At 32.9% G+C, this 27,694-nt stretch overlaps 1 protein-coding gene across 1 annotated transcript; it reads right to left on the bottom strand.

Annotated features, from left to right (window-relative positions):
• Window positions 1-1,289: 1,289 nt before the first annotated feature.
• On the bottom strand, window positions 1,290-27,694 carry LOC141292974 (one cut domain family member 2-like). The gene is made up of 2 exons (XM_073825022.1): window positions 26,563-27,694; window positions 1,290-1,576 (listed from the first exon to the last, which is right to left on the bottom strand). The coding sequence occupies exons 1-2, from the start codon at window positions 27,692-27,694 to the stop codon at window positions 1,290-1,292; spliced, it is 1,419 nt and encodes a 472-aa protein (XP_073681123.1).

Below are 27,694 nucleotides of genomic sequence, written 5' to 3' on the forward strand. Positions count from 1 at the left end.
TATTTATGTTGGTGTTTGTCTGTGATGGCTGAATCTCACAAAAAATGTGCTAGCTATATTTCACTGCAAAATGCATTAAGATTTAGTTGTAAAAAATGCATTACCATTATGCAAAATATATATATTTATAATATGGAAAATGGGAATTTTAGGGAATTATTATTTTTTAAATCAATAATAATAATAATAATAATAATAACAATTATTATTATTATTATTATTATTATTATTACTACTACTACTACTATAAAAGCCTTTATGCCAATTACACTGTAAACATTTTTTTTTCCCTCAGTACTTTTCTGTTTTCCAATAAAAATATCTAAAAATGAAGTCAAGATACATTTATTTGAGAAGCAAAATGACATAAGATATTACGAAAGTGCATAAAACTATAAATAATATTATATATTATTTTAATATATTTGGATATTTTATAATTATGTTTGAAATAATAGTTTTTTCTTTGAAATCTGTTTTTTTTTTTTTCTAAAGCCGTTGCCAATTTTACCAATTTTTTAAAACAAAACTTGCTTAATTTTGATAGATTTTGCAGGAAACATCTTAATATTTTTTGCTCAAATAAATGCATACTATTTGAACTCGAAAACAAGACATAAATGTGACCCTGGATGACAAAACCAATACAAAGCAATACATTGCATGGGTCAAAATGATCGATTTTTCTTTTATGCCAAAAATCATTAGGATATTAAGTAAAGATCATGTTCCATGAAGATATTTTGTGAATTTCCTACCATTTATCAAAAATTAATTTTTGATTAGTAATATGCATTGCTAAGATCTTTAAAGGTGATTTTCTCAGTATTTAGATTTTTTTGCACCCCCAGATTTTGTATTTCTTACTGGTTTTGTGGTCCAGGGTAACAAATAGTATATTATCAGTGTAAAATATCACGTGTTTTTGTGAGATTCATCCTTATAGCTTAAAGTCTCTCCACAAACAAACACACACACACGAGTTGAGAAAATGAAAATCAAAGCTAATTTTGAGTGAATGTAGATGTGAAATGCAAACCCTTTGGTTTTCTCTTTAGTCGACAATCAAATGTAAGGTTGGACTGGAGCACAGAAAGCCTTTTTTCCTGACGTTTGGCTCTTTGGATGAACAGATGGTTGCGTTTTTGACTCGGTCTGGAGCCGGTAAGCAGCGTGTCTCTCCTCCCGTTGCCCTTCGGAATGATTTTCTCCTCTTAAAAAGTTGGCCCGTGGCGCGTCCCGACCGTCGCCCCGCGTTCCCACCCCGTTCCCTCCCTCTCCGTCCGGGATCACGCTTTGGTACAAGTGCTGGAGGTGGACGACGTGTTGCCCGGACTGCCCTCGTCCAGCCATTTGTCCAGGCTTCGTCTGCGGGCGTTCATGAAGAAATTGCTGACAGTGTTCAGTTCCAGACCCAGCTGCTGCGAGATGGTCAGCTGCATCTCTTTGGACGGACGCTTGTTCTCCTTAAAGATGGCCAGAAGCGTTCGCCGCTGCAGGTCTGTGAAAACCAGCCGTGATTTCTTTGGTGTATTGCTCCTGTCTTTGCTCGGGTCCTGCTCTTTTCTTTTGCACGCTTCGGGGGTTTCGTTTGTTGGAAAGGAGACACAAGAGAAAGAGAAGAAACACGTTAGAATCAATCACACGTAGATTCATGCATTTAACAAATACTAAAACATTTAATGCAGGGTTTGAACCTACAGCCTGACAATTACAAAAAAGAAAAATAATCAAGTGACAGAAAGAACAGTTAGAGAGTGTTATTTACATTTAACACTTTCAGTGTTATCATAGTATTTATTAACATTTTGTAAAATAATTAATTTTTACATTTTCAGTTTTCATTTTCAAGTTTTAGTGGTTTTTTGTGCTTTTGTTTTTTTTTTCTATTTAGCATTAATTTACTTGTATTTAAGTTTTAGTTTTAGTAATTTTGTTATGTGCACATAAAAAAAAAACAAGAAAAAAAACTAATAAACATGCTTTTGTCATTTTTATTAGTTTTTGTTTTTTACTTATTTTATTTTATTTTATTTAAATTTTAGGTTTAGTAATTGTGTTTTGTACTTTAGTTAATTTTAATTAAATTTAGCTTCAATTAAATTTTACATCAGTTTTAGTTTTAGTAATATAATAATAAAATATATATATACACACACACACACACACACACACACACACACACACACATTTTATAGTAGTATACAATTTTTTATTATAATTGTTTTAGTAATTTTGTTATTTGCTTTTGTCATTTTTTGTTTTTTAGTAATTTTATTTTATTGTATTTTATTTCAATTTTAGGTTTATTAATTGTGTTTTGTCACTTTTATTTTTAAAATGATTTTTAAAATACATTTACCTTAAATTAAATTTTATAACAGTTTCAGTTTTAGTAATATAATAATGTAGTAAAATAATATATTTTTTAATAATATATAGTATATATTTTTTAATAATTCCATTTATTGGTTTATTTTTTAGTCATTGTGTTGCTTTTGTAAATTTTTTATTGTAATCTCTTTATATATTTAGCTTTAGTTTATTTTTTATTTCAGTGTTAGTATTATTATGAGTATTTGATGTTTTTAATTTAGGTTTTTTATGTCTAATTTACTTTAATTTACTCGTTTTTGTTTTAGTAATGTTAGTACTTAAAGTTGAAGTTTTTTTTAATCTAAAATTCATATTTGTTCATTTACGTTTTGTTTTAATTAATGAGCTAATATAAAATAACATAGAATAAACACACTGGCATTGGAGCAAACCTCTTCAACTGTGTTTTAACAGATTATTATTCAGGAATCGGGACTCAAACTGTGTAACATCTGAACTGAGATCAGCGTGTCTGACAGGAAAGCTGTAAATGATTTGAGGAAGCTAAAGATCCTCTCCAGGTAATTGCTTCTGCGACCACTAAGATTCCCAGAGTAATTCACTCCTGTTCACTTGGAGCTGCTTGCTTTATATTTAGGGTCTTTTATCACAAGAGACCAAAAACACATGATCCCTGATAATTACCAGATAAACCAGAGCAAGAACCAGACTGATCTACACTGACAGCATCAACAAATCAACAACAAACACCACAGAAATATATAGAGAAAGGCTAGGGATTACACTCTTTTTGCAGCATGTATACTGTATACAGTGTGCTTGATAGATCCGGATCAACAACATTTGTCAAAATGTTCAGTATGCAAAAGCACATAAGCACATACTGTACAAAATGCAATGCAATAGAATAAAATAAAGCATTAAAATTATCCATTAAAGAAATTACAAATTAACCAGATCTCTATCTTGACACATATTTAATTAGACAGCTAAATTTTCTTTTTCTTTTTACACAAAACTGAATTAAAATGCAATAAAATTCAATGCAACAAAACAAAACAAAACAAAAAACAATGATGCATTAAAAAAAAGACATTAACCAGATCCATTATTGACACATTATTTAAATAGTCAGATAAAGGTTGTTTTTTCATACACAAAAATGAATAAAAATGCATAGATGTGCAATAAAAAAAACATATTTTTCTTGGCACAATTTTTAATTACTAAAGCTTCTGATTTTTTAACACAAAACTGAATTAAAATTAAAATGCCAAAAAAGCAATGCAATCAAATAAAATCAAATATAAAATAATAAAATAAAATAAAATGCATTCAAATGATCAGTCTCACATTACATTAGGTGGCCTTAACTACTATGTACTTACATTTAAATTAATAATTTGTTACAATGTGTACATACATGTTTTACATTGTACTTATCTTTTTCAAAAACCTACATGTAATTACATTTGTATTTAATTTATGTAATTACTACTGTTGACTCATCCCTTACAACCTAACCCACCTTTACACCTACCCAAACCACCAAACCTGTCCCCAACCTTACCCATATCCCACCTTAATAGAAGCAAAAGTGTTTTGCAATGCAAAATGACCACATTAAGTACATTGTATTTATTTTTTGATGCAAGTACATAATAGTTAAGGCCACCTCATATAAAGTGTGACCAAATTATCCATTAAAAAAATTACAAATTAACCAGATCTCTATCTTGACACATAATTAGACAGCTAAATTTTCTTTTTCTTTTCACACAAAACTGAATTAAAATGCAATAAAAAGACAATGCAATAATAACAATGTATTATACAATGTTATGTAATGCAATGCCATGCAATGCAATGCAATAAAATAATGCATTAAAAACGACAAATTAACCAGATATCTCAATGTAATTCAATGTAATGCAATGCAATGAAATAAAATAAAATTATGCATTAAAATGACAAATTAACCAGAGATCTCTACCTTGACACATATTTAATTAGACAGCTAAATGTTCTTTTTCTTTTTGCAAAAAAACTGAATTAAAATGCAATTAAAAGAAAAGCAATGCAATGCAATGCAATCAAATAAAAATAATTGCTTAATGCATTAAAAGTGACAAATTAACCAGATCCCCTTCTTGACACAAATCTGAATTAAAATGCAAAACAATAAAATAAAACTGATGCATTAAAAATGATGCATTAACCAGATCTTTTTTTTTTGACACATTTAAATAGTCAGATAAGGGTTGTTTATGCACAAAACTGAATAAAAATAAAAGGCTGCGCAACAAAATAAAAATTGTGCATTAAAAACTATGCATTAAAATGATGAACAAAGATCTTTTTCTTGGCACAATTTAATTACTAAAGTTGATTTTTGTAACACAAACCTGAATTAAAATGCAAAATAAATATACCCGAATTCTGAGATAATAAATGCAAGCCACGTATAATTAAATATGCAATGAGATGCATGTAACAACAACTGGCATATTACTGTTTGAATAATGTATCATTTCTTATTGCCTACTGTTTCACATTGTATTTCTAAAAATAATAGGCAGTAAATAGTGCACAATAATTGTAGAGTAAGCACTAAGCTAGTATTTCATTGTAGACACAGACTCAGTGGTAAATACAGCAATTAAAACATGACTTATGTGTAGCATCATACTCTATAATGCAACGCTATAATTTGTGTTGGTCTATAATAAAGCACTTTATATATTACTAAAGAAGTCAATCAATTTAAAACAGCTTTGCTTACAGTATATCTGTATGATACAGTTTATCACAGCCTCGGGCTGAATTTCTTATTAATGTGTATGAAAGTGTTTCTACAGTTTTAATGATTGTGGATTTTGCTGAGCTGTGTGTGAGTCTGTTGTGCTGATCTCAGTAAACGCTGCTAAAGCTGAAGACATCACACAGATGTAATGCAAAACACATTGAAAACTATGATGAAAAACTAGAAATATAACAGCTGACTGTCTTACAATATATTTTAACCCAGGTGTGTCTACAAATCTTTCACCTTTTAAAGGACAAATATTTTTTATCTTACAGCCCAACAAAAGTTTTCATCTTAAAATGACGTTTTAAAATTGTAGACGATGTGGAAATTAATCTTAAAAAAAATCTACATTTTAATAGTAAAAGGCTAAAAAAGGAAATGGTTTAAATATGAGAAAATAGGTTAACAGTAAGTTAACCAAAAGTAAGTAAAATTTATTTTATTTTATTATTTTATTTTATTGTGGTAGTCAGTATATTATAAAATGTACCAAAGGTACTTTAGTAATTAATTTTAGAATTTGTTTTTTATTTTTTATTATTTTTGTTTAATTGACGTTTGATCCATAAAATCTAAAATCATTTAAAAATGCATTTTTTTATTTAAATATATAATTTAAATTTGATATTTTGTTAATATTTAATTTTTAAAAATATATTCAAACTGTTTTTTATAAATATAGCATCTGTTACATTTTAATATATAATTTATATATTTATATATATATTATTTAATTTGTTGTTGTTGTTTTTTTCAAACAATTAAGATTTAAGAATTAAAATCTTTTCCTTGACACAATTCAATTACGAAAGCTTCTGATATTTAACACAAAACTGAATTAAAATGCAAAATAAATTATCTTGATAATATATTATAAAAGGTACTAAACAGATTTTAGTTTTTTATCATTTTTATTTTTAATTATTTTTGTTTAATTAAAGTTCAAACCCATAAAATCTAAAATTATTTTAAAATGCTTTTTTTTTATTTAGAATTTACATTTTTTAAATATTTAATTTCTAAAAATATATTCAAACTGTTTTTTTTATAAATATACCATATATTACTTTTAAAATATCTCTATTTTGACATATTATTTAATTAATTTAATTAGTTTTTTGTTAAACAAAATTAAATAAAAAATGTAATGCAATAAAATAAAAATGCATTAAAATGATTAATTCAGGTATTTTTTGTGACACAAAAGCTTCTGAATTAAAATGCATGAAAAAGTATGCATTAAATTGTGCATTTTGTCCAAAGGTGAATGAAAATCATGAAAGATCATACTGCTTCTGCCACAAATCTGCACTTGAAAAATCACATGCAACAACTCAACAACACTAATTATGAACTAAAACATATTTTGTATCTGCAAAGAGCATAAAATGAACACCATTTGTACCAGCACTACATATATGTGTGTGTGTGTGTGTGTGTGTGTGTGTGTGTGTGTGTGTGTGTGTGTGTGTGTGTGTGTGTGTGTGTGTGTGTGTGTGTCAAGATTTGATTTGATTACTTCTCCGAATTAAGTATGCACAACTGAGCCTGGGCCAGATCAATAGAAATCAGGTTAAGAGCTCAATTGAGTACAAAACTATTATGTAAGAGGAAACTACGGTGTAAATAAAGGCGGACACACACACGCCAGTGTGGTTTTACACAGTGTGTGTGAGTTTTCACTTCTGCTGCATTCACACCCTCATTACCAGACTTGCTTCACACACACACACACACACACACACACACACACACACACACACACACACACACACAGAGCTCAGACCCATTTGTCATAAAATTAAGGCGGCAGCATGCCAAGTGTAAAGAGTGCGAAAAAACGCAGGTCTTGCACTCAGGCAGAAGAAGTTGCTGAGCGCTGCAGACAGACGTCCAAGAGACTTGCGTGTGTAAAAACGACAAAGCCCTCGTCGGCCCCCTATCACAGCGCGCTTAAACTAAATATTTGATAAAGACAAATGCACAGCAATATTTCCACACTTTGCATGTATAATTGATGCAGAAACAATGGCAGCAGAAATGCAGGACTGAGTGTTTAGGGATCTCAAACTCAGACAGACTTCAGCGCTTTATCCTCAACTACCGTTAACCCATTCAAGCTCAGATTACATTTTGTTCATCCTATTTTGCAAACATGGGAATGGTTCATTTGATAATTTTGTAAACATTATGAGAATGTTATCTTTTATCTTTTTGCAAACATTAAGGGAACGTTACATTTTAAATGTTGCAAAAATTAAGGGAACGTTACATTTTGTCATTTTGTATACATTAAGGGAACGTTATATTTTAAATGTTGCGAACATTAAGGAAAAGTTACATCTGATCATTTTGCAAACATTAAGGGAACGTTACATTTTCAATTTTGTAAACATTATGAGAATGTTATCTTTTATCTTTTTGCAAACATTAAGGGAACGTTACATTTTAAATGTTGCAAAAATTAAGGGAACGTTACATTTTGTAATTTTGCAAAAATTAAGGGAACGTTACATTTTGTAATTTTGCAAACATTAAGGGAACGTTACATTTTAAATGTTGCAAAAATTAAGGAAACGTTACATTTTGTCATTTTGTATACATTAAGGGAACGTTATATTTTAAATGTTGCGAACATTATGGGAATGTTATGTTTTGTCATTTTGCAAACATTAAGGGAAAGTTACATTTGATCATTTTGCAAACATTAAGGCAACATTACATTTTGTCATTTTGTATACATTAAGGGAACGTTATATTTTAAATGTTGCAAACATTAAGGGAACTTTACATTTGATAATTTTGCAAACTTAAGGGAACATTACATTTTAAATCTTGCAAACATTAAGGGAAAGTTATGTTTTGTCATTTTTCTAACATTAGGGAAATGTTACATTTTATAATTTATAAACATTAAGTGAACGTTACATTTTATCATTGTTGGAAACTTTACGTTTTCTCATTTAGTAAACATTTTAGGAATGTTACATTTGATCATTGTGTAAACATTATGGGAACGTTACATTTGATCATTTTGTAAGTATTGTGGGAACGTTGCGTCAAACTTATGGGAAAGTTACATTTTACATGTTGCAAACATTAAGGGAATGTTACATTTGATTATTCTTTAAACTTTTTTGAAACGCTACCTTTTAAATTTTGCAATTTTTATCATTAACATTTTGTAAACATGGGAATGTTACATTTTAACTTTTGCATACATTAAGGGAACATTACATTTTATCATTTTGCAAACATTATGGTAATTTTACGGTTCATCATTTTGTAAACATACAGGAATCATACATTTTTATTATTTTGTAAACATGTGATCGTTACATCTTATAATTTTGTAAACATTATGGGAACGTTACTTTTGTTTTGTGGATGTTCTGAAAGCATAAATAATGTTATTAAAGACCAGACAACTTTAAACAAACAATCTATTAATGTTACAGGAGGAACCTTGCCAGAAAGTGAGAACTGACCATTTACATTTCTAAATAAGCTATAACAGAAATGCCAGCTAGTTTGAAAGACCTTTTGTCTTACGGCTGTCTACTTGTGCTAATGCACAGACTAGATGCACTATTCTCACAATTCTGACCATTTAATTAGTTATGCAGGCAAATGTAAGAATGAATTCTTGTAAGAATCATCTGTTGTCGTCATCATGTAAACAATCACAGTTGCATATCATTCTGATGTGTAAGATATCAGGTTTCCTTCAGTGTTGTGTTGAAATGATTTCAGTCCAGCACAGACACACACAGAGTGTTTGATCAGCAGTAGATGGCGCTGTTCCCCCATCAGCCCCACAGTAACACGAGCAGCGTGCGCCATTCCACCCAAAGCCTCCATTACTGATGCTCCTCTAGCAAAACATCAGCCGTTTAATGTGCAAAACCTACAAACTACAGTCTGTCTGCTTATTTTAAGCTCTGTGGTTTTGCTAAAAGTACCCCATTTAGCTACCGGTCTTAATCTTTAGCAGTTTCCATAATTTCTGCAGGTTAGACATCACATAATAAGTGCAGGGTTAACAGAATACGTGTTTTTTTCTCTCATATCTAGAAAGCAATTTTGTATTGGAACATTGGAATTTAGTCAGAACAAATCCTGAAGGAATACATACAGGATTCGAGGAATTGGAATACATAATTTGAAATAAATCCTCAAGGATCCTAATAGGATCAATAAGAATCCTATAAGAAGCAAATAAGATCCTGCTGGATAAACCCAACACTTTTGCTTCAGTAAAATCCTATTTAGGATTAGGATCCTTTAGGATAATGATACAAGGTTATATTAGCAGTCAAATGATTCTTACTCATTAATATAGGATTTCTATCCTTAAGGACTGGATTCAAATTATGATGGAAAGAAAAAATCCATAAGCATTCCAATGCCGCGCTATTTTCATTTTTAGAAATTAATTCATCTTAAATTGGGGAATATTTTCCTCAGCTGACAGGGAATCTTCTCAGAACGTTTTGGAACAAACAAACCTTCTTCCAGTAACATTAATAGAATATTGTTCCCAAACATTAGCACAAAACATTTTTTATACTTAAGTCATGGAATGTTTTTTTTTTTTCTGAAATGTTTTATTAAATGTTCAACTAGATTTTTTAAAATGTAACAGAACAGTCAAAACTAATGTTCCCATAATGATAAAATGGAATGTTCTGTCATTGTTTGCTTAACCAAGAAAAAACGTTTTTAAAACATGTTGTTCAGAGAACATTTAGGGGGGGAAAAAATTCTATAACTAAATGAGAATGATAGCAAAACATTCTTAGAACATATGTTAGCACAAAAACATTATACATTATATTAGTATTTATTTGCATGTTTATTATAACGTGTTTTAAATGTATCTATTCGCTTGAGGATGTTCAGAGAACATTTAAATGTAACACTTCCATAATGTTACAAAGTGATAAAACAGAATGTTCCTTCAACATATGCATAACCAAGAAAAAACGTTTTCAAACATTCAAATAACTGGACATTTTGAAAATTCAGAAACGCAGTTTTCATAACTTAATGCGAATGCAAGCACAAAAAAATGTATACATCATTCATGGGACATTTTTTCCTGAAATATTTTAGCTAACATTCTTAAATTTAATGTTTAGAGAACATTCAAAATTAATGTTCCAATAGTGTTTGCAAAATAATAAAATTAAATGTTCCCTCAATGTTCGCTTAACCAAGAAAAACTTTTTTTAAACATTTAAAAAATATATATATATATATATATATAAATAAATAACCATTTCCATAGCTTAATGAGAATGTCTGCACAAAAACATTATACATGGATTTATTATTTTTATTTTTTTTTTACATGTTAGTTGGACGTTCGACTAACATTTTCTAAATGTAACTAATTGTTTCAGGATGTTCAGAAAACATTCAAAAGTAACATTTCCAAAATGACAAAATGGAATGTTTCCTTAACATTCACATAACCAACATTTAAAAAACTGGACATTTCGAACACTCAGAAATTATTCATAACTTAATGCAAACATTAGCAAAACATAATTAGAACATATTTAATATTTTTTTCTGACTGTCAGCACAAAAACATTTATATTTCTTTTTCTAAAGCATTTTAGCTAGTTACATTTTAAATGTAACTAACATTTACAAAAAAAATAAAATAAATAGACGTTTTGAGTCTTCAGAGAATAATTTTAAGAAAAATGTCAGCACAAAATATTCATAGAATGCAAAAACATCGTCTTTTTTGAGCTATGAAAATATTTTAGAACTCAAGAATGTTTTTTAAACATTTTTGTTGGATGTTCAACTAACATTTTTTTTAATGTAACTTGTTTCTGTTTAGAGAACATTCAAAAGTAGCATTTCCATAAGGTTTTAAAATAATGAACTAGAAAATGGAACATTCGCATAACCAAGGAATAATGTTTAAAAACTAAACATTTTGAACATTCAGAGGTAATGTTTTCACAACTGAAAAGGAACGTTAGCATAGCATTCTTCTTTTTTGTTAGCTGGGTCAGTTGTCTTTGTAGTGCACGAGGCAGCTGTACTTTCTCCTTTTGTTCTCTCTAGTAAAATAAAGGATCAATGTTTACTTCCTAAACCAAGATCTCTTTACGAGGCCCTGATGGCTTTCTGTTCAGTGCTGCTCTGGATAAAAGCTCCAGACTGCTGCTTTTGTGGAGCAGTGAATTTCCCCGTCATCATTTGGTATTCTGCTTACTGCGGCCGAAAGAATCACACACACACACACAGACACACACACACACACACACACACACGAAGACGCAATCTCAGCCGTCAATGGGCGTCCACGCAACACTGACTCCATCAAGACGGGTTCTCATGGCGCTTTACAGTGCGATCAAAAAAGCAATTATATTATTCAAAGGGATTTACCATTTCCGTGGTGGGAGAGGGGTGTCAACTTTGGGCTTTTCTAAAAGGGGTAGAGTTCAATCAATCTGATCAATACCTCAGGTTTCCCTGGCCTTTCATCAAACGGGTAAGAGCAGCTCTCACACCGCTGGTTTATCTTTCCTTGCTGGCAAATGTAAATCAATGTGTGTGAGAGGAAACGTCCAGTGGAACGGTCCTATCCACACCGCCATCGTTCGCTCATATCTGAACGCTTTCCACCTTGCCCTGAAAGGCCCGGCCATATGAAATCGATCAGTTCTTGCCTGGATTGAGTATCAGCTTACACCTTCAGTAATTAATGAGGAACCCAAAGACCATCTGACCTATATATATTAAATCTGGATGCAGTGGAATTTTATTTGAAGTATAAAATTATCTAAAGAAATGCTGATGATGGTTAATGAAAAAAATTGGAAATGCAACATAAAAATCAAAAATCTAAATTCTTTTCAATTCCACTGGATGGATTGAATTTACGGAAAAACTAAAAAAAAAAAAATCCGTTTCATGCAAATGCATTGAGAAGGTTACAAAACAAAAACAATAGTAAATAAACTCAAATGTATAATAGAATATGCATCAAAATTTGGAAACAATATTGAAGAAAATGAAATAAAAATATAGTAAGATTATCTAGATTTTCCGAAATTTAGAGAATAAATGAATTAGAATAAATACTGGATTCTTTTTGGATTCTTTATGGATTTTGTGTGTAATAAATAGAAATTGGGTAAGAACATATATTAGCTGGTATTTGGCCATATTGAGGCTATTGGCATAAGCCAAAAAAACTTTTTTTGTGCAAATTTTGAGCAATTATAATAATATTATTATTATATATGTGACTCCGGATCACAAAACCAGCCAAAAGGGTCAATTTTATGAAATTGAGATTTTTACATCGTCTGAAATCTGAATAGATAAGAATTGCTCATAGAATATGTATCATAATTTGGAAACAATATATATATAAAAAAATAAATAAAAATATACTAAGATCATCTAGATGAATTAGAATAAAAATAGCATTTTATTTATGTATAGTTTGGTAAGATAGGACAATATTTGGCTGAGATACTATTTGAAAATCTGGAATCTGAGGGTGCAAAAAATCTAAATATTGAGAAAATCTTCTTTAAAGTTGTCAAAATGAAGTTCCTAGCAATGCATATTACTAATCAAAAATTAAGTTTTGATATATTTACACTAGGAAACTTACAAAATATTTTCATGGAACATGATCTTTACTTAATATCCTAATGATTTTTGGCATAAAAGAAAAATCAATAACTTTTACCCATACAGTACAATGTATTGTTGGCTACTGCTACAAACATACCTGTGCTACTTAAGACTGGTTTTGTGGTCCAGGCTCACATATATCAATGTTTTGGCTACTGATAAACCCAAAAAATCCAAATTCCATTAGAATTCCTAAAAGATTTTTTGACCTTTAAATGTATTTAGAATCACTGATATAACATAAAAAACAAAGAAAAACCCTTCTGAGCAGCAGAAACACACACGTTAAAACATATTAACATGACCAACAGCCCATACGGCCCACATGACATCAGCAAATAAAGAAAATCTTTTTAAAGTTAGAGCAAACCATTATATTTTACTGCAATAACATGCACTGATGAATGATTGACTATAAAACCTTATAGTCATGCATTAAGATAGTAAATTTCACATCACATTCAGTAGTTTTACTCTGCTGGTTCTCTCGGTACATTATGTGCCATGACTTCACAAAAAACAAACCGCTGTCTGATCACCACTGAATTATACATGCGGATGCTGCTGAAGCTCGTTTCTGAAGACAAAAGCAAAAAACCTTGAGATAAGATGGTTTGCGTGATCTTGAAAATGCAAGAAAAATCCATACTGAGAATTAGTGATTGACCAAAACAGGTTGAGTGTAGCTATCTAAAGAGATTTACACAAAATTTATGAATTTGAACACTTATTTTACCATATTTGCACAAAATGTATTGACTAGGCAGTCGGCAGATTTTATAAATCTAAAACCATTAAAACGTTCTGTTAGTTACTTAAAACACTCTGAGATTCAATGAAATAAAAGTGTATTCAATTAAATTTGTTTAAAAACTTAAAACTTGATGCAATTTTATTTCAGCAGGTTGCCAAATAAAAAAAGCTAAATAACAAAAATTTTAAGTAAATATAAAATTAAAAACTAAAATAACTACTAATAACCTAAAAAATACATGCCAATTAATCAGCCTGGTTAATATTGCTCTATCAACGTTTGCTCTAAAAACTAGTAAATGTCTGAAACTACTTTAAATAAAAATTGCAAATCCCTACTCTTTGTTAAAAGCGAAGGCACTTGTAATGCCATTTACAAAATCGTTAAATTTCCAGTCACATGCTTACAGTCATCAGATTTACATGAGAGGGAAAAAGCGAGAGATACAGTACAAAGAAAGAGAGGGAGACGAGAGCGAGGGGGGGGGCGGTGGGTGACATCAGATCAATATTTCGCCACAAAACACGATCATTAATGATGTTTTCACTTGTTCGCTGAAACCTCCCCATAACAGATGAGAGAAAATCACTCTTTTTTTAATTCGTCTAGTGTTTCATACTCTCACAGTCGTGTGAGTATGAAACACTAGACCGGGCCGCTCAAATGCTTCCGATCTCAGTATCAACCATTTTCTAAGCATACGCTCTTCTGGAAGTGGCCTGTGTGTGTGTGTGAGTGTGTGTTAGAGCGAGAGGACTTGCTAAATGCATTATGCTGTAGTCTTGCACTTAGCTGTGTCATTCTGTGCATGTGCGGATATCCTTAATGTGGAGGCCGGACACCTCGCCGAGAGATGGAGGAGGGGAAGGGAAGAGAAACTAAGAGAGAACATAGTCATGTGTTCTCTGCAGTGGATCATCTTGCTTTGGCCAGAACTAAATACAGTAACCCCAAAATCATTTGTTCACATGCATAATGCTTATAAATATATCAAGCATGTGCATGTCCGAAATACTGTAGGATCTTTTCTAAAGTAAATGTCTTTATTAACTTGTGTTTTGGTAAATTTAGAACTATTGTTTCATTATTTCAAACCATACTGTTAAGTATTTTGCTTGCAAAGTGTGTTTGTGCATCATTCTTAACAAATAAACAACGCTTGCTGTGACATTTGGACAATTTTAAGGCAATAGGGTAAAAATTCTACCAGGCAGATCATAAAGACTTTAAGACCAGTTGATTAATCACAGTACATTAAGACAACTGTTTTGTATTACAAGTTTCTGATATGTTATGTTTAAATAAGCAAGCAAGGCATTATGTAATTAAAATTGCATTGATTTGTATTGAATAACAGAAAATTTAATAAAACAGTGGGTAAAGCCAGGTTCAAAATTCTTTCATTTTGTTAACATATTAGACGTGAAGGTTTTTATAGAGAGGATTTTGGATATCTCTTTTCATCACTCAATAAACCAGGAAAACACATTTTTGTCATGTGTTTAGGAGTAAAATGTTATAGAAATCAAAGCAAATAATATATGAGCAAACCCCTCAGTAAAAACATTCAGAATATAGAGAGAAATAAAACTGCTAAGTTTTGTGTATGTAAGTGCTACTGAAGTGGAGAAAGAAACTCACGGTTTTGAAAAATATGCATTTTCACCATGTTTTTAGGTATAAAATGTTATTTAAAGCAGTATGAATGATATAAAAACAAACCCCTAGGTAAAAACCTTCAGAATACAGAGAAGAATAAAACTGCTAAGTTTGGTGTATGTAAGTATTGCTGAAGTAGAGAAAAAACTCACACGGTCTTTAAAGATACGCATTTTACCATGTTTTTAAGAATAAAATGTTATATAAACCAGTGCAATTGATATATAAACAAACCCCTCAGTAAAAATCTTCAGAATACAGAGAAGAATAAAACTGCTAAGTTTGGTGTATGTAAGTATTGCTGAAGTAGAGAAAAAACTCACACGGTCTTTAAAGATACGCATTTTACCATGTTTTTAAGAATAAAATGTTATATAAACCAGTGCAATTGATATATAAACAAACCCCTCAGTAAAAATCTTCAGAATACAGAGAAGAATAAAACTGCTAAGTTTGGTGTATGTAAGTATTGCTGAAGTAGAGAAAAAACTCACACGGTCTTTAAAGATACGCATTTTACCATGTTTTTAAGAATAAACTGTTATATAAACCAGTGCAATTGATATATAAACAAACCCCTCAGTAAAAATCTTCAGAATACAGAGAAGAATAAAACTGCTAAGTTTGGTGTATGTAAGTATTGCTGAAGTAGAGAAAAAACTCACACGGTCTTTAAAGATACGCATTTTACCATGTTTTTAAGAATACAATGTTATATAAACCAGTGCAATTGATATATAAACAAACCCCTCAGTAAAAATCTTCAGAATACAGAGAAGAATAAAACTGCTAAGTTTGGTGTATGTAAGTATTGCTGAAGTAGAGAAAAAACTCACACGGTCTTTAAAGATACGCATTTTACCATGTTTTTAAGAATAAAATGTTATATAAACCAGTGCAATTGATATATAAACAAACCCCTCAGTAAAAATCTTCAGAATACAGAGAAGAATAAAACTGCTAAGTTTGGTGTATGTAAGTATTGCTGAAGTAGAGAAAAAACTCGCACGGTCTTTAAAGATACGCATTTTACCATGTTTTTAAGAATGAAATGTTATATAAACCAGTGCAATTGATATATAAACAAACCCCTCAGTAAAAATCTTCAGAATATAGAGAAGGAATAAAACTGCTAAGTTTGGCGTATGTAAGTATTGCTGAAGTAGAGAAAAAACTCACACGGTCTTTAAAGATACGCATTTTACCATGTTTTTAAGAATAAAATGTTATATAAACCAGTGCAATTGATATATAAACAAACCCCTCAGTAAAAATCTTCAGAATACAGAGAAGAATAAAACTGCTAAGTTTGGTGTATGTAAGTATTGCTGAAGTAGAGAAAAAACTCACACGGTCTTTAAAGATACGCATTTTACCATGTTTTTAAGAATAAACTGTTATATAAACCAGTGCAATTGATATATAAACAAACCCCTCAGTAAAAATCTTCAGAATACAGAGAAGAATAAAACTGCTAAGTTTGGTGTATGTAAGTATTGCTGAAGTAGAGAAAAAACTCACACGGTCTTTAAAGATACGCATTTTACCATGTTTTTAAGAATACAATGTTATATAAACCAGTGCAATTGATATATAAACAAACCCCTCAGTAAAAATCTTCAGAATACAGAGAAGAATAAAACTGCTAAGTTTGGTGTATGTAAGTATTGCTGAAGTAGAGAAAAAACTCACACGGTCTTTAAAGATAGGCATTTTACCATGTTTTTAAGAATAAAATGTTATATAAACCAGTGCAATTGATATATAAACAAACCCCTCAGTAAAAATCTTCAGAATACAGAGAAGAATAAAACTGCTAAGTTTGGTGTATGTAAGTATTGCTGAAGTAGAGAAAAAACTCGCACGGTCTTTAAAGATACGCATTTTACCATGTTTTTAAGAATGAAATGTTATATAAACCAGTGCAATTGATATATAAACAAACCCCTCAGTAAAAATCTTCAGAATATAGAGAAGAATAAAACTGCTAAGTTTGGCGTATGTAAGTATTGCTGAAGTAGAGAAAAAACTCACACAGTCTTTAAAGATATGCATTTTACCATGTTTAGGAATAAAATGTTGTATAAATCAGTGCAACTGATATATAAAAAAAAATCCTTCAGTAAAAATCTTCAGAATACAGAGAAGCCAGTACAATTAATATATAAATAAACCCCAGAGTAAAAATCTTAAGAATATAGAGAGGAATAAAATTGCTAAGTTTGGTGTATGTTAGTTTTTGCTGAAGTGGAAAAAAAAAAACTCTCACAGTCTTTAAAGATACATATTTTAACATGCTTTTAAGAATGGAATGTTATATAAACCAGTGTAATTGATATATAAACAAAACACTCAGTAAAAAATCTTCAGAATATAGAGAGGAATAAAACCCTAAGTTTTAGTGTATGTAAGTTCTGTTAAAGTTGAGAAAAAAACTTTTAAGATATGTACTAAAATTGAAATCTACAAATGCAAATTGGTAACATGTAATACAATTTATTTTTGAAATGTATATTTTAGATGTTTTTTTCCAATAGTCTGAAAGAAAAACCATCCAAAGTCTCAAAAATGACCAATGCATGAAAAAACAATTGTTTTGTCTGTAGTGTCCTTAAGTGAGACTCCAGACTCAACTTCTTTTTAGTCTCCAGCCACTTTCAGGTTCACTGTATCTCTTGATCTCCATGAGGAACAAAACAAATGTTCCCTGATCAAGTGAATAAGAGGTCAGAGTTCATCTGGGTCTGAAATGATGACATCAGTGGTTCAAAGGTTTGTTGCCAGACAGAAACATCAGCACACTGATAGAGCCAATCAGAACACTCACAAACAATGTGTTGAAACAATGCACACTTGTCAAAAACATCAGTCAACAATCCAATCAGCTTCACAAAAACACTAAATGCTTACAAATGCACAAAAGTGCCACAGATAAATAAGCAACGGTGATTACTTAAATAGGTATTTTTGTTATCTGTATCTTTGTCTGGAAAGAAACAACCTGTTCTAAAAGCACACAAACCCTGATTGCATCACATCCTAAAATGGAAACTCTGTCATCCTTTATACAACCTTCATGCAGGTCCAAACCCATAAGATGCTTTAACCTTAAAAGTAGATATTCAAGCAGCTAATTTCCATACTAATAGACATTTAAATAACATACATCATACAATTACTTCATGTTTCAAGGCTTTCAGGAGCTTGATAGATATGGCTATGAACTGCTGTATGCAAAAGAGTTGCATCAAGATTCAGGATTTATAATTTTGCATTAAAAATATTCCTTAAGTTGCAAAGCTGAAGTCATGGGTTTGATTCCCAAGGAATGCAATGCAACGATCTGTCAAATGCATAAACATAAATGTACAAAATAATAGCAGACCGTTTTGGAAAGACATGTAGGTGAATAAATGATGGCAGAGTTTGTTACCTGTCCCACTGACAAAAGCTCAATTTAAAAGAACATAAGACCCAACTGTAAATAATGGCTGTGTTTTATTACGTAAGCTCTTATCAGCTTCTAGAAAAGCAAACATGAACCTCTCTTTCCTCATAGCTGAAGTTAAAAGTGATTCTTTTAGCAAGCCACAGCAGAGTAAGAGATATAATGGTGTGTAAACTAAAGAATAAACTTTGTACACGTTTTACATAAAATAAACTTTATCATGCTGCAAAAACAAGTTAATCTACATCATTCATCTGTGGTTCACTAACATGAAACCAAACAGTCCAGACTGCTGGAACACACGTATAAAACCAAAATAAAAAGAAAAACTGGCGGACAAATGATTCCCCTATAGACTCGCTCCATAAAAACTTGTTTTCGTTTACTGACAGCAGCATCACGGGCCGTTTTGTGGGGCTGAGAGACCAAAAACTTTGCCCTTTGCTCAGGCCGGTGCTGACGGCGATCCCCCAATCACGAGACATTTCAGCCTGACACAGAGATAATCACATCAACTTCACCTCAAAACAAAAAAACAACCTGCAACTGCATGAACGCACGCTTCAGTGATCTGTGCTAGAAGATATATACGAGGAGGAACATACATACTGTGAGATGCAATTTGATGATTAATGAAGTATTTTTCCAACTAATCACAACTTTTTATTAAAATTACTATGCTGGTATAATTTGCAATGACAAATGTGACCCTGGACCACAAAACCAGTCTTAAGTAGCATGGTAATAATTTGTAGCAAAAGCCAAAAAGAAAAAAAAAAATTATCGATGTCACGCCAAAAATAATCAGGATATTAAGTATCATGTTCCTTGAAGATATTTTGCAAATTTTCTACCATAAATATATCAAAACTTAATTTTTGATTAATACACTGGGAATTTTTTTTTATTGAATTTACTATTTTTTTTAAAGGTAAGTGGTTGCAATCAATTTATTTTAGCTGCATTTAAGGAAAAATTGTTGACAGTTAGTTAGCTAATTTTGTTTATTTAAATGCCGCAAAAATAAATTGATTGCAACAACTTACCTTAAAAATGTAGGTAATTCAATGAATCATTTTTTTCAGTGTAATATGCATTGCTAAGAACTTGATTTGGACAACTTTAAAAGATGATTTTCTCAATATTTAGATTTATTTGCACCCTCAGATTTCAGTTTTTCAAATAGCTGTATCTCAGCTAAATATTGTCCAATCCTAACAAGCCATACATTAATGAAAAGCTTATTCACTCAGATTTCAGATGATGTACGAATCTCAATTTCCAAAAATTGACCCTTATAACCGTTTTTGTGACCCAGGGTCACAAATCTTGAATTACTTTAGAATTTAGAAGCATTTTCAGACTATTAGACCTAACTGTACAGAATATCAGCTGAATTTGCCTGGACTGATTGCAACGACTACATGAAGTATGTGGAAATAATAAAGACTTACACAATCAAAGTTACTCTTTTGTGTATTTGAAATGTTCTGAATTGTTCAGAGGCCTATAGATGAGTGAAGTACATAAAATATATACATACAAAACAAAACCATTGATTATTATTGTCTCTGGAACATGCAAGTTAAAAAAAAACGGATGCATGTGAGTTTGTAAACCACATTTAAACATATTCAAGGGCAGAAGTTTCAGTCCCTAATTTAGATGATTTCATTTGAATTAATTTATTTAATTCTAGAATATTCTAGAAAGCACTGGTAACACTTTGCAATAAGGTCTCATTAGTTAATGCACTAACAAACAATAATTCTGAACATGTATTAAGCTTTTTTAAATGTTAGTTAATAAAAACACATCTTGTGCATGTTAGTTTCCAGTGCACTAAACTAAACTAAAAAAGCAAGTATTTGTAAATTCAAACGAAGTGCTACAGATGTGCTGTTCACTATTAGTTAACTAATGAAAGCTTATTGTAAAGTGTCACTGCATGATCTTAACAATATAACAGGCGATGCTGGGTTTTTCATAATATAATGCTAGGACGTCTTCCATGAGATTGGATTAGCCTGTTTTCTGTATCAAAAACAGCTTGACCACAATAACAAGAGTATCTGATAAAGCAGTCGGGCCAATCATATTTCTGCCGGGATTATTTCACTCTCTTGGCCCGTGTTACACACTTATTGGGTTGAGAAGAGAATCTCATCACTAAAAGGTCCCTCAAAGCACCGCAAAGCCATTATAATTATCAGACGCCGTCCTCTCTGGAGCCGAGAGGCGCGGACTTCGTGTGAAGGTCACCGGGCGCATCCTTTTAACGCCGGCCTCCTCCAGTCCACACAGAGCCGGGATGATTAAACATCCTGCTAAAATCCGCTGGAAAACATCAACGCTCGGTTATGCGTTGAGTTCGCGTCTCATCGGCTTTAATGATCCTTTTAAACAAGCGCGGCGAGCGCGGCTCAGAATAGCCCGCCAGGAGTCTTTTTAGCGCGGAGTCAGTCGGCTTTCTGGGAACGTTCCTCCAGCGTCAGCTTTACTGGAACAAGTCCGGATCGGGTTCCAGATCAATGCGAACTGGGTGCACACGTTTATGTTATTGTTGCCAGCATTAATGCCCTTTTAATCTTTAAGAGATTACCCGCATCGATCCGCCGTCGTTCAGCAACACATATTTGTTTTAAAAAAGTGACATAACTCTAACACACATTACTGAACGACAGGACGGAAATAAACAGCAGCTATGACCTGGGTTTTTGATCTCTTTGTCCTGGTTCTGCCCTTTGACAAGTCCACCAAACAACACACTGACAATATGATGCACGATTGGCCTGGAATTTGAAATAAGATACTTTTGCTAATTATAGCCTTTGTTTTGCATCTTTACTATCACTTTATATTCAAATCTTACATCATTCATTCATTTTACTGTACACAACCTCATTGTGACTTCAACTAGATATTCTAACTAGTCACTGGCCGATATATCATTTGGACGTTACAAAATTATGATGTGCAATTGCTATTTTTAAGAGAAGTTCATATTATGCAATAAAAAAATCTGAATTTCATAATGATTCACTTATAGCATTTATCTTTTACATCTGTGTTTATCGGCCATCTTATTCCAGATATCTGTATCGCATTGGCCATTGAAAACCGATATTGGTTGACCACTTATTCTACCAAAATAATATGCAGTGGTGTTAAAATGTATCGGACAACATTGAAAATTTGGGATTTTTTCATGCAAACATGGAAATAAATGATCAATTGCAGTGGTTTCCAAAATCTTAAGATTTTTTTTGGAATACAAGATTATATATGCTAATTTACAGTGAAAAATTCAGATTTTTTTATGCAAACATAAAAATAAACAATTTACAGTCATGTCCAAATGTCTCAGACCACATTAAATATTTTTTCATGCAAAAAATAAAAATGAACAAAAATATTAAACACATTGAAAATTTACTATTATTTTATGCAAATATGGAAATAAATAATAATATACAGTAGTGTTCAGGTGTCTGAGACCTGGAAATAAATAATAATTTACAGATCTGAGACCACATTGAAAATTTTGGATTTTTAATGCAAATGTAGAAATTTTTTTTTACAGTGGTTTTCCGAAATACAATATTATATAAATGCTAATACAGTTGTGTCCAAATATCAGAGATTTTTGAAATTGAAAATGAAGACTTTTTTTTGCAAACATGCAAATAAACGATAATTTACAGTGGTGTACAAATGTCTGAGACCACATTAATTATTGGTGTTTTTTAAATGCAAAATTAAAAAATTAATAAAAATATAGAGTGGTGACAAAATGTCTGACACCATTGAAAATGTACTATTTTTTTTTTCATTTAAATACGGAAATAAATAAAAACATATGGTAGTGTTTAGCTGTCTGAAACCTAGAAATAAATAAAGGAAAATTTATTTAAATAAATTTATTTAATTAAATTTATAGACCACATTGAAAATTTTGGATTTTTTCATACAAACGTGGATACAAATGATAATTTACAGTGGTTTTCCGAATGCTTAAGATTTTTTTTAAATACAAGATTATATAAATACTTATACAGTTGTGTCCAACTATCAGAGATTTTTGTCTTTGGAAAAAATTTAAAATTCAGACTTTACGCAAACATGCAAATAAACAATAATTTACAGTGGTGTCCAACTGTCTGAGACCACATTAATTATTTGGGGGTTTTTATGCAAAATTAAAAATAAATAAAAATATACAGTGGTGACCGAATGTCTGACACCACATTGAAAATGTAAATTTTTTTCATGCAAATACGGAAATAATAATAGCATACAGTAGTGTTCAGGTGTCTGAAACCTGGAAATAGATCATTTACAGATCTGAGAACTGGATTTTTTAATGCAAATGTGGAAATAAATGATAATTTACAATTTTTTCTGAATACTTAAGATTTTTTTTATATACAAAATTATATAAATACTAATTTACAGTTGTGTCCAATATCTAAGACTACATTAACAACTTTTTTTTATGCAAACATGGCAATAATTTACAATGGTGTCCGAATGTCCCAGACCACATCAAATATATTTCTCATGCAAAATTTAAATAAATAAAAATATACTGTGGTGACCAAATGTCTGGCAAATTATAATTTACTGTGGTTTCCAAATGCTTAAGATCACATTAAAATATGTGATTTTTCAATACAAGCTGGGAAAAGACAATAATTTACAGTGGTGTCCAAATGTCCAAATTTGATGACCAACCTTAAATATTTGGAATTTTTTCATGCAAAATTAAAAATAAATAAAAATATACAGTGGTGACCAAACATCTGAGACAACATTGAAAATATATTTTTTCTCATGCAAATACAAAAAAAAAAAATTAATATTACTCAGCAGTGTTCAGATGCCCTAAAAGAATTAAAATATGGATTTTTTTTCATGCAAACCTGAATTAAATAATACTTTACAATGGTGTTCAAATATCTTAGACCACATTAAAAATGTAGCTTTCCTTGCAAACCTGTAAATAAATATTTTTTTTTACAGTGGTGTCCAAACGTCTGAGACCATACTGAAAATGTGGGATGTTTTTCACACAAACCAGTGAATAAATAGTTTTTAGATATTAAATAATGCAAATGACTTAAAATAATGAAAACATATCATTGCAACATTTCTAGGATCATTTACATGATTTAATTTTAATTAATATAATTTAATGTCTAGAACGTTAAAGAAAGCATAATCTGTATATGTTTTAAAACATTACTCTTTTTTAATGTTAGTAAAAATAAGTTTTTGTTTATGTTAGTTCACAGTGTGAACTATCATTAACTACTGTTAAAAAAAAAACATGCAAACTAGTAAATAAATATTGCTTTACAATGGTGTCCAAATGTTTGACATCCTCCTGAAAATATGTTTTTCTTCGTGCAAACTTGTAAAGAGTTTTTAGATAATAAAACTGCAAATGATGTGAAAATGAAGAAATATTTCATTTGTTGTTGCAATATTCCTAGGATCAAATGTCAGTAAATGAGTGTCATTGATCACGTGACTCTTTGTACAGATGGTCAGATTTCCTGAAGATGCTCAAGATGCTCTTTCATGATCAAGCTTTGTTGCTCATTCTGTTGTCATTTTAACTTTTTACTCAGATTGTTAATATACTTAAATTAAATTACAAAAATGCAAGTGCTCTCATACTTTCAGACCCCATTGTATATCTAAAGATATTTCATATCATCCCTGTCCGTCTTCAATTGGAAAGCGAAACACTCATTCCAGAAGCCCAAATCAGGAGAGACGTCTCTCCGAATGCAGTCTGGCATGGGTTGGAGGTATATTTATCCATCTCCAGCGCTCTTATTTACGGGCCGGGACCCCTGTGTTTCTCCAGCACCGGCTCTTTTTCAATCTCCTCTGTCCTGACTCGTATAACAGCGCTTGTCCCCTTTGATCATTTACTTAATAAAGTTGTTTGTCGGCGGCGGACAGCACAGGCCGAGGTTCGTCTCGATGGCTGATTGCCTGTGCCGTGTGACTGGAATGAGGTCCAGTCAGACGTCACGTTTGATTTGACTAAATTAATAGTGCAAAGACAGGCTCGTTTTCTCCGGTGACATCAGGCACCTGCACTACGATGCTTAAAGAAGACGAATAAGTCATTAAATCTCTATGTGGCTTCAGGTATGGGGTTCAAAACTAATTTTTACATTACATTTTAGATTAAACCAATCATTGTAAATGACATTATCAACATTTACGTGAAACATTTAATAGTATTTTAGACTTTTAAAAGTGCAAAAAGATCAGGATTTAACTAGAACAAGCGAGAAAATCTCATCTGTACAAAGAGTCACATTTTCAACGACACTCAATAACTTACATTTGATTACTTGCCTAAAAATAGACATATTTCTTAGCATAACTACTTTTTGATTTAAATTTTCATAAATAGAACATTTTATATTTTGTTTAAAAATCAATTGTCTTTGGTGATTTATGGATTTGTTTATCATGTGTTTAGCATTATATTATGCTGATTAAAATGCAAGAATTTACAAATTTACCTCAAAACTAAAGATTCTTTCCTGGCTTTATTAATGGTTCCATGAAATACCTCTAAAACATTTTTCACACTACTTGAAATGGTTCTTTTGAGAGAACTAACAGTTCTTGGAGGAACCACGAGTGTAGCTCTGAGTCAACATTTACATGCATGAAATGCAAGCATGAAAACAAAACAGCCAGCCATTCTCTCCAGATCAGACATTTCTGATGCCACGACGTGCAACTCCTCTAGCAGCCTATTTTTGCTTTATTATTTGCGTCTCTTCTCCTTTCCAAAACGCTGAACAAAAGGCAGGTGCCGGGCTGCACATCTCTGCCTGTTTAACCCAAGACAAGGTGACGTTTTGTGCGTTGAGCTGAGGGTCACGCAGAGATTTCTATCAATAATTCATCGAGCCGCTGCAGCCTCTGTTCTTCTTTTCAATTCCCCTGCAGATCACATAATACCTTCCCCCCAACCCAAAGCCATCTGTGAGACCAGAGCCCTGCAGGGAAACAGCATTAAAGCGCCTACGCCAACATCTCAAAGCACACTTCTGTTTAAAATCACATTCTTGATGAAAGAAAAGGCATTTGTTTGCTTGACACAACTGTTCATATAGTGCATTAGCCGAACGCATCATATTCAAAAAAAATCAATGATGGTATGTTTTGATAAAGATGCTGGTGTTTTGGTATGCGCTCAAACACATGCTCTTTTGTTGACACTCAGATGCATTGCAATTTAAGCAAAATACACACAGTTTGTGTGCTTTTCTAAAGCAGAAGTTAATGCACAGGCTTGTGCCTGTGTTGCACAATGCATGAGGCATCAGAGCTGTCCATTATTTCAGTGAATAATTGTGCATCACCCTACAAATTAAAAATCAATACGCACAAAGCTTTTATTTTAATGCACTGATAGGATGCTATTCAACAACACGACACCGTCTCTGACACCTCGAACGCCAAAAACTACACTCAAGCTGAAAATTCAAGTCTTGCTTTTTCTTCAGCCGAACAAAGGAAAAAGGGGGTCCTGCACCGCCCATCGCTAGAGGGGGCAACAAGCCTGATGTAGAGGGGCAGGAGGGGAATAACAGTCCAGTAATTACCAACACATCCCTATTCAGCACCCCTCTGAAAAGCTTTTCTTTCACCGACAGAAGCAGCTCTTCCAGAGCATGCACTTTTGACATTTCAAATGTAAATAAACAATCTTGGTGCGATACATTGTTTCACTCTGGATGTTTAAATTTAAAAGCGCGTTTGCGCATCAGTTGCAAGCACGAACTCTGAAGCCTAAAGGGACACAACAGAAGATGTTCAAAAGCAGATACCTTGTCTTACCTGCAAGCCGAAGGGCCGACATCCTCTGAAACTCGGGCTCCTGTAACCACTTCCACATGCGGCGAAACGTCTCGCGGCCGGACTTGAGTTTACTCCAGGGTTTGGGGTTCCGCAGCAAGTCGGAAAGGGTGCCCTGCGAGCGGCACAGCACCCGCTGCGCGAAGATGGCCTGCGGGATGCTGTAGCGCTTGAGCTCGGCCGTGATGCGCTGCGCCACTTCCTTGGTGTTGATCTCTTCGAGCTGACCCGAGCCGGAGCCCGGCGCTCCGGAGGAGGAGGAGGAGGAGAGCGGTCTGTCCCGGTTGGAAGCCAACACGGGCCCGTGGGATTGAGGGTGGCCCGGGTGCCCGCCGTGGTGCATCCCGTTGAGGTGCGGCATCATGCCCGCCGCGGGGCCACCGAGGCCTCGGGAGAGGTGCTGGTCCCCTCTGGCCAGCATGGCAGTGTGCGCGTCGAAGTTGGAGCTGAGCATCTTGTCGTGGCTATGCGCGCCGTAGTTGTGGAGCGTCTGCTGCGCGTTGTGGATGGAGCCCAGGCCGTTGCCCAGAGGGGACAAGCTTTGCCCCATCCCGCTCATGTCTTTGTGGTAGGGACTGTAGAGGTTGTTCATGGCTGGTAGAGTCCTCTCGTCCCGCATGAGAGTGAAGCTGCCGCTCACGTTCCCAGAGAGACGCTGGTGGTGGTGGTGATGGTGGTGGTGTGGATGGTGGAATTTGTCGGACACGGTGGAAATCGGCGGCAGCGGTTGCAGAGGGGTCAGCGTGGTGTAGGTGCCGCTCATCCCAGGCGGGGATGTGTCGCACGGCATGCTCATGGCGTGATGGAGCGGTAGCGACAGCTCGGGACGGTACTCTCCTCCGCCGCCAACGCCAACCCCGCCGCCGCCGCCGTCCAGAATCGAAGCCATGCTGGAGACCATCGCGGAGCGCGACGGCGCCACGGTCAGATCCTGGTGTATCCGTAACGAAGCCCCCGGGTTGCGGTTGTGATGGGGGCTGTGGCTGCTCATCAAGTCCTGCTCATGGCTTATTCCACCGTGTAGGCTGCCAATGTCCATTGTCATCTCTGGGTTCATGGCGTACGCATCCAAATCCTTGGCCAGGCATCGATAGGCGTTATAGGCAGTCTTCAT

The sequence above is a fragment of the Garra rufa genome, chromosome 19 (genome assembly GCF_049309525.1).
Source record: "Garra rufa chromosome 19, GarRuf1.0, whole genome shotgun sequence".
Taxonomy (NCBI): Eukaryota; Metazoa; Chordata; class Actinopteri; order Cypriniformes; family Cyprinidae; genus Garra; species Garra rufa.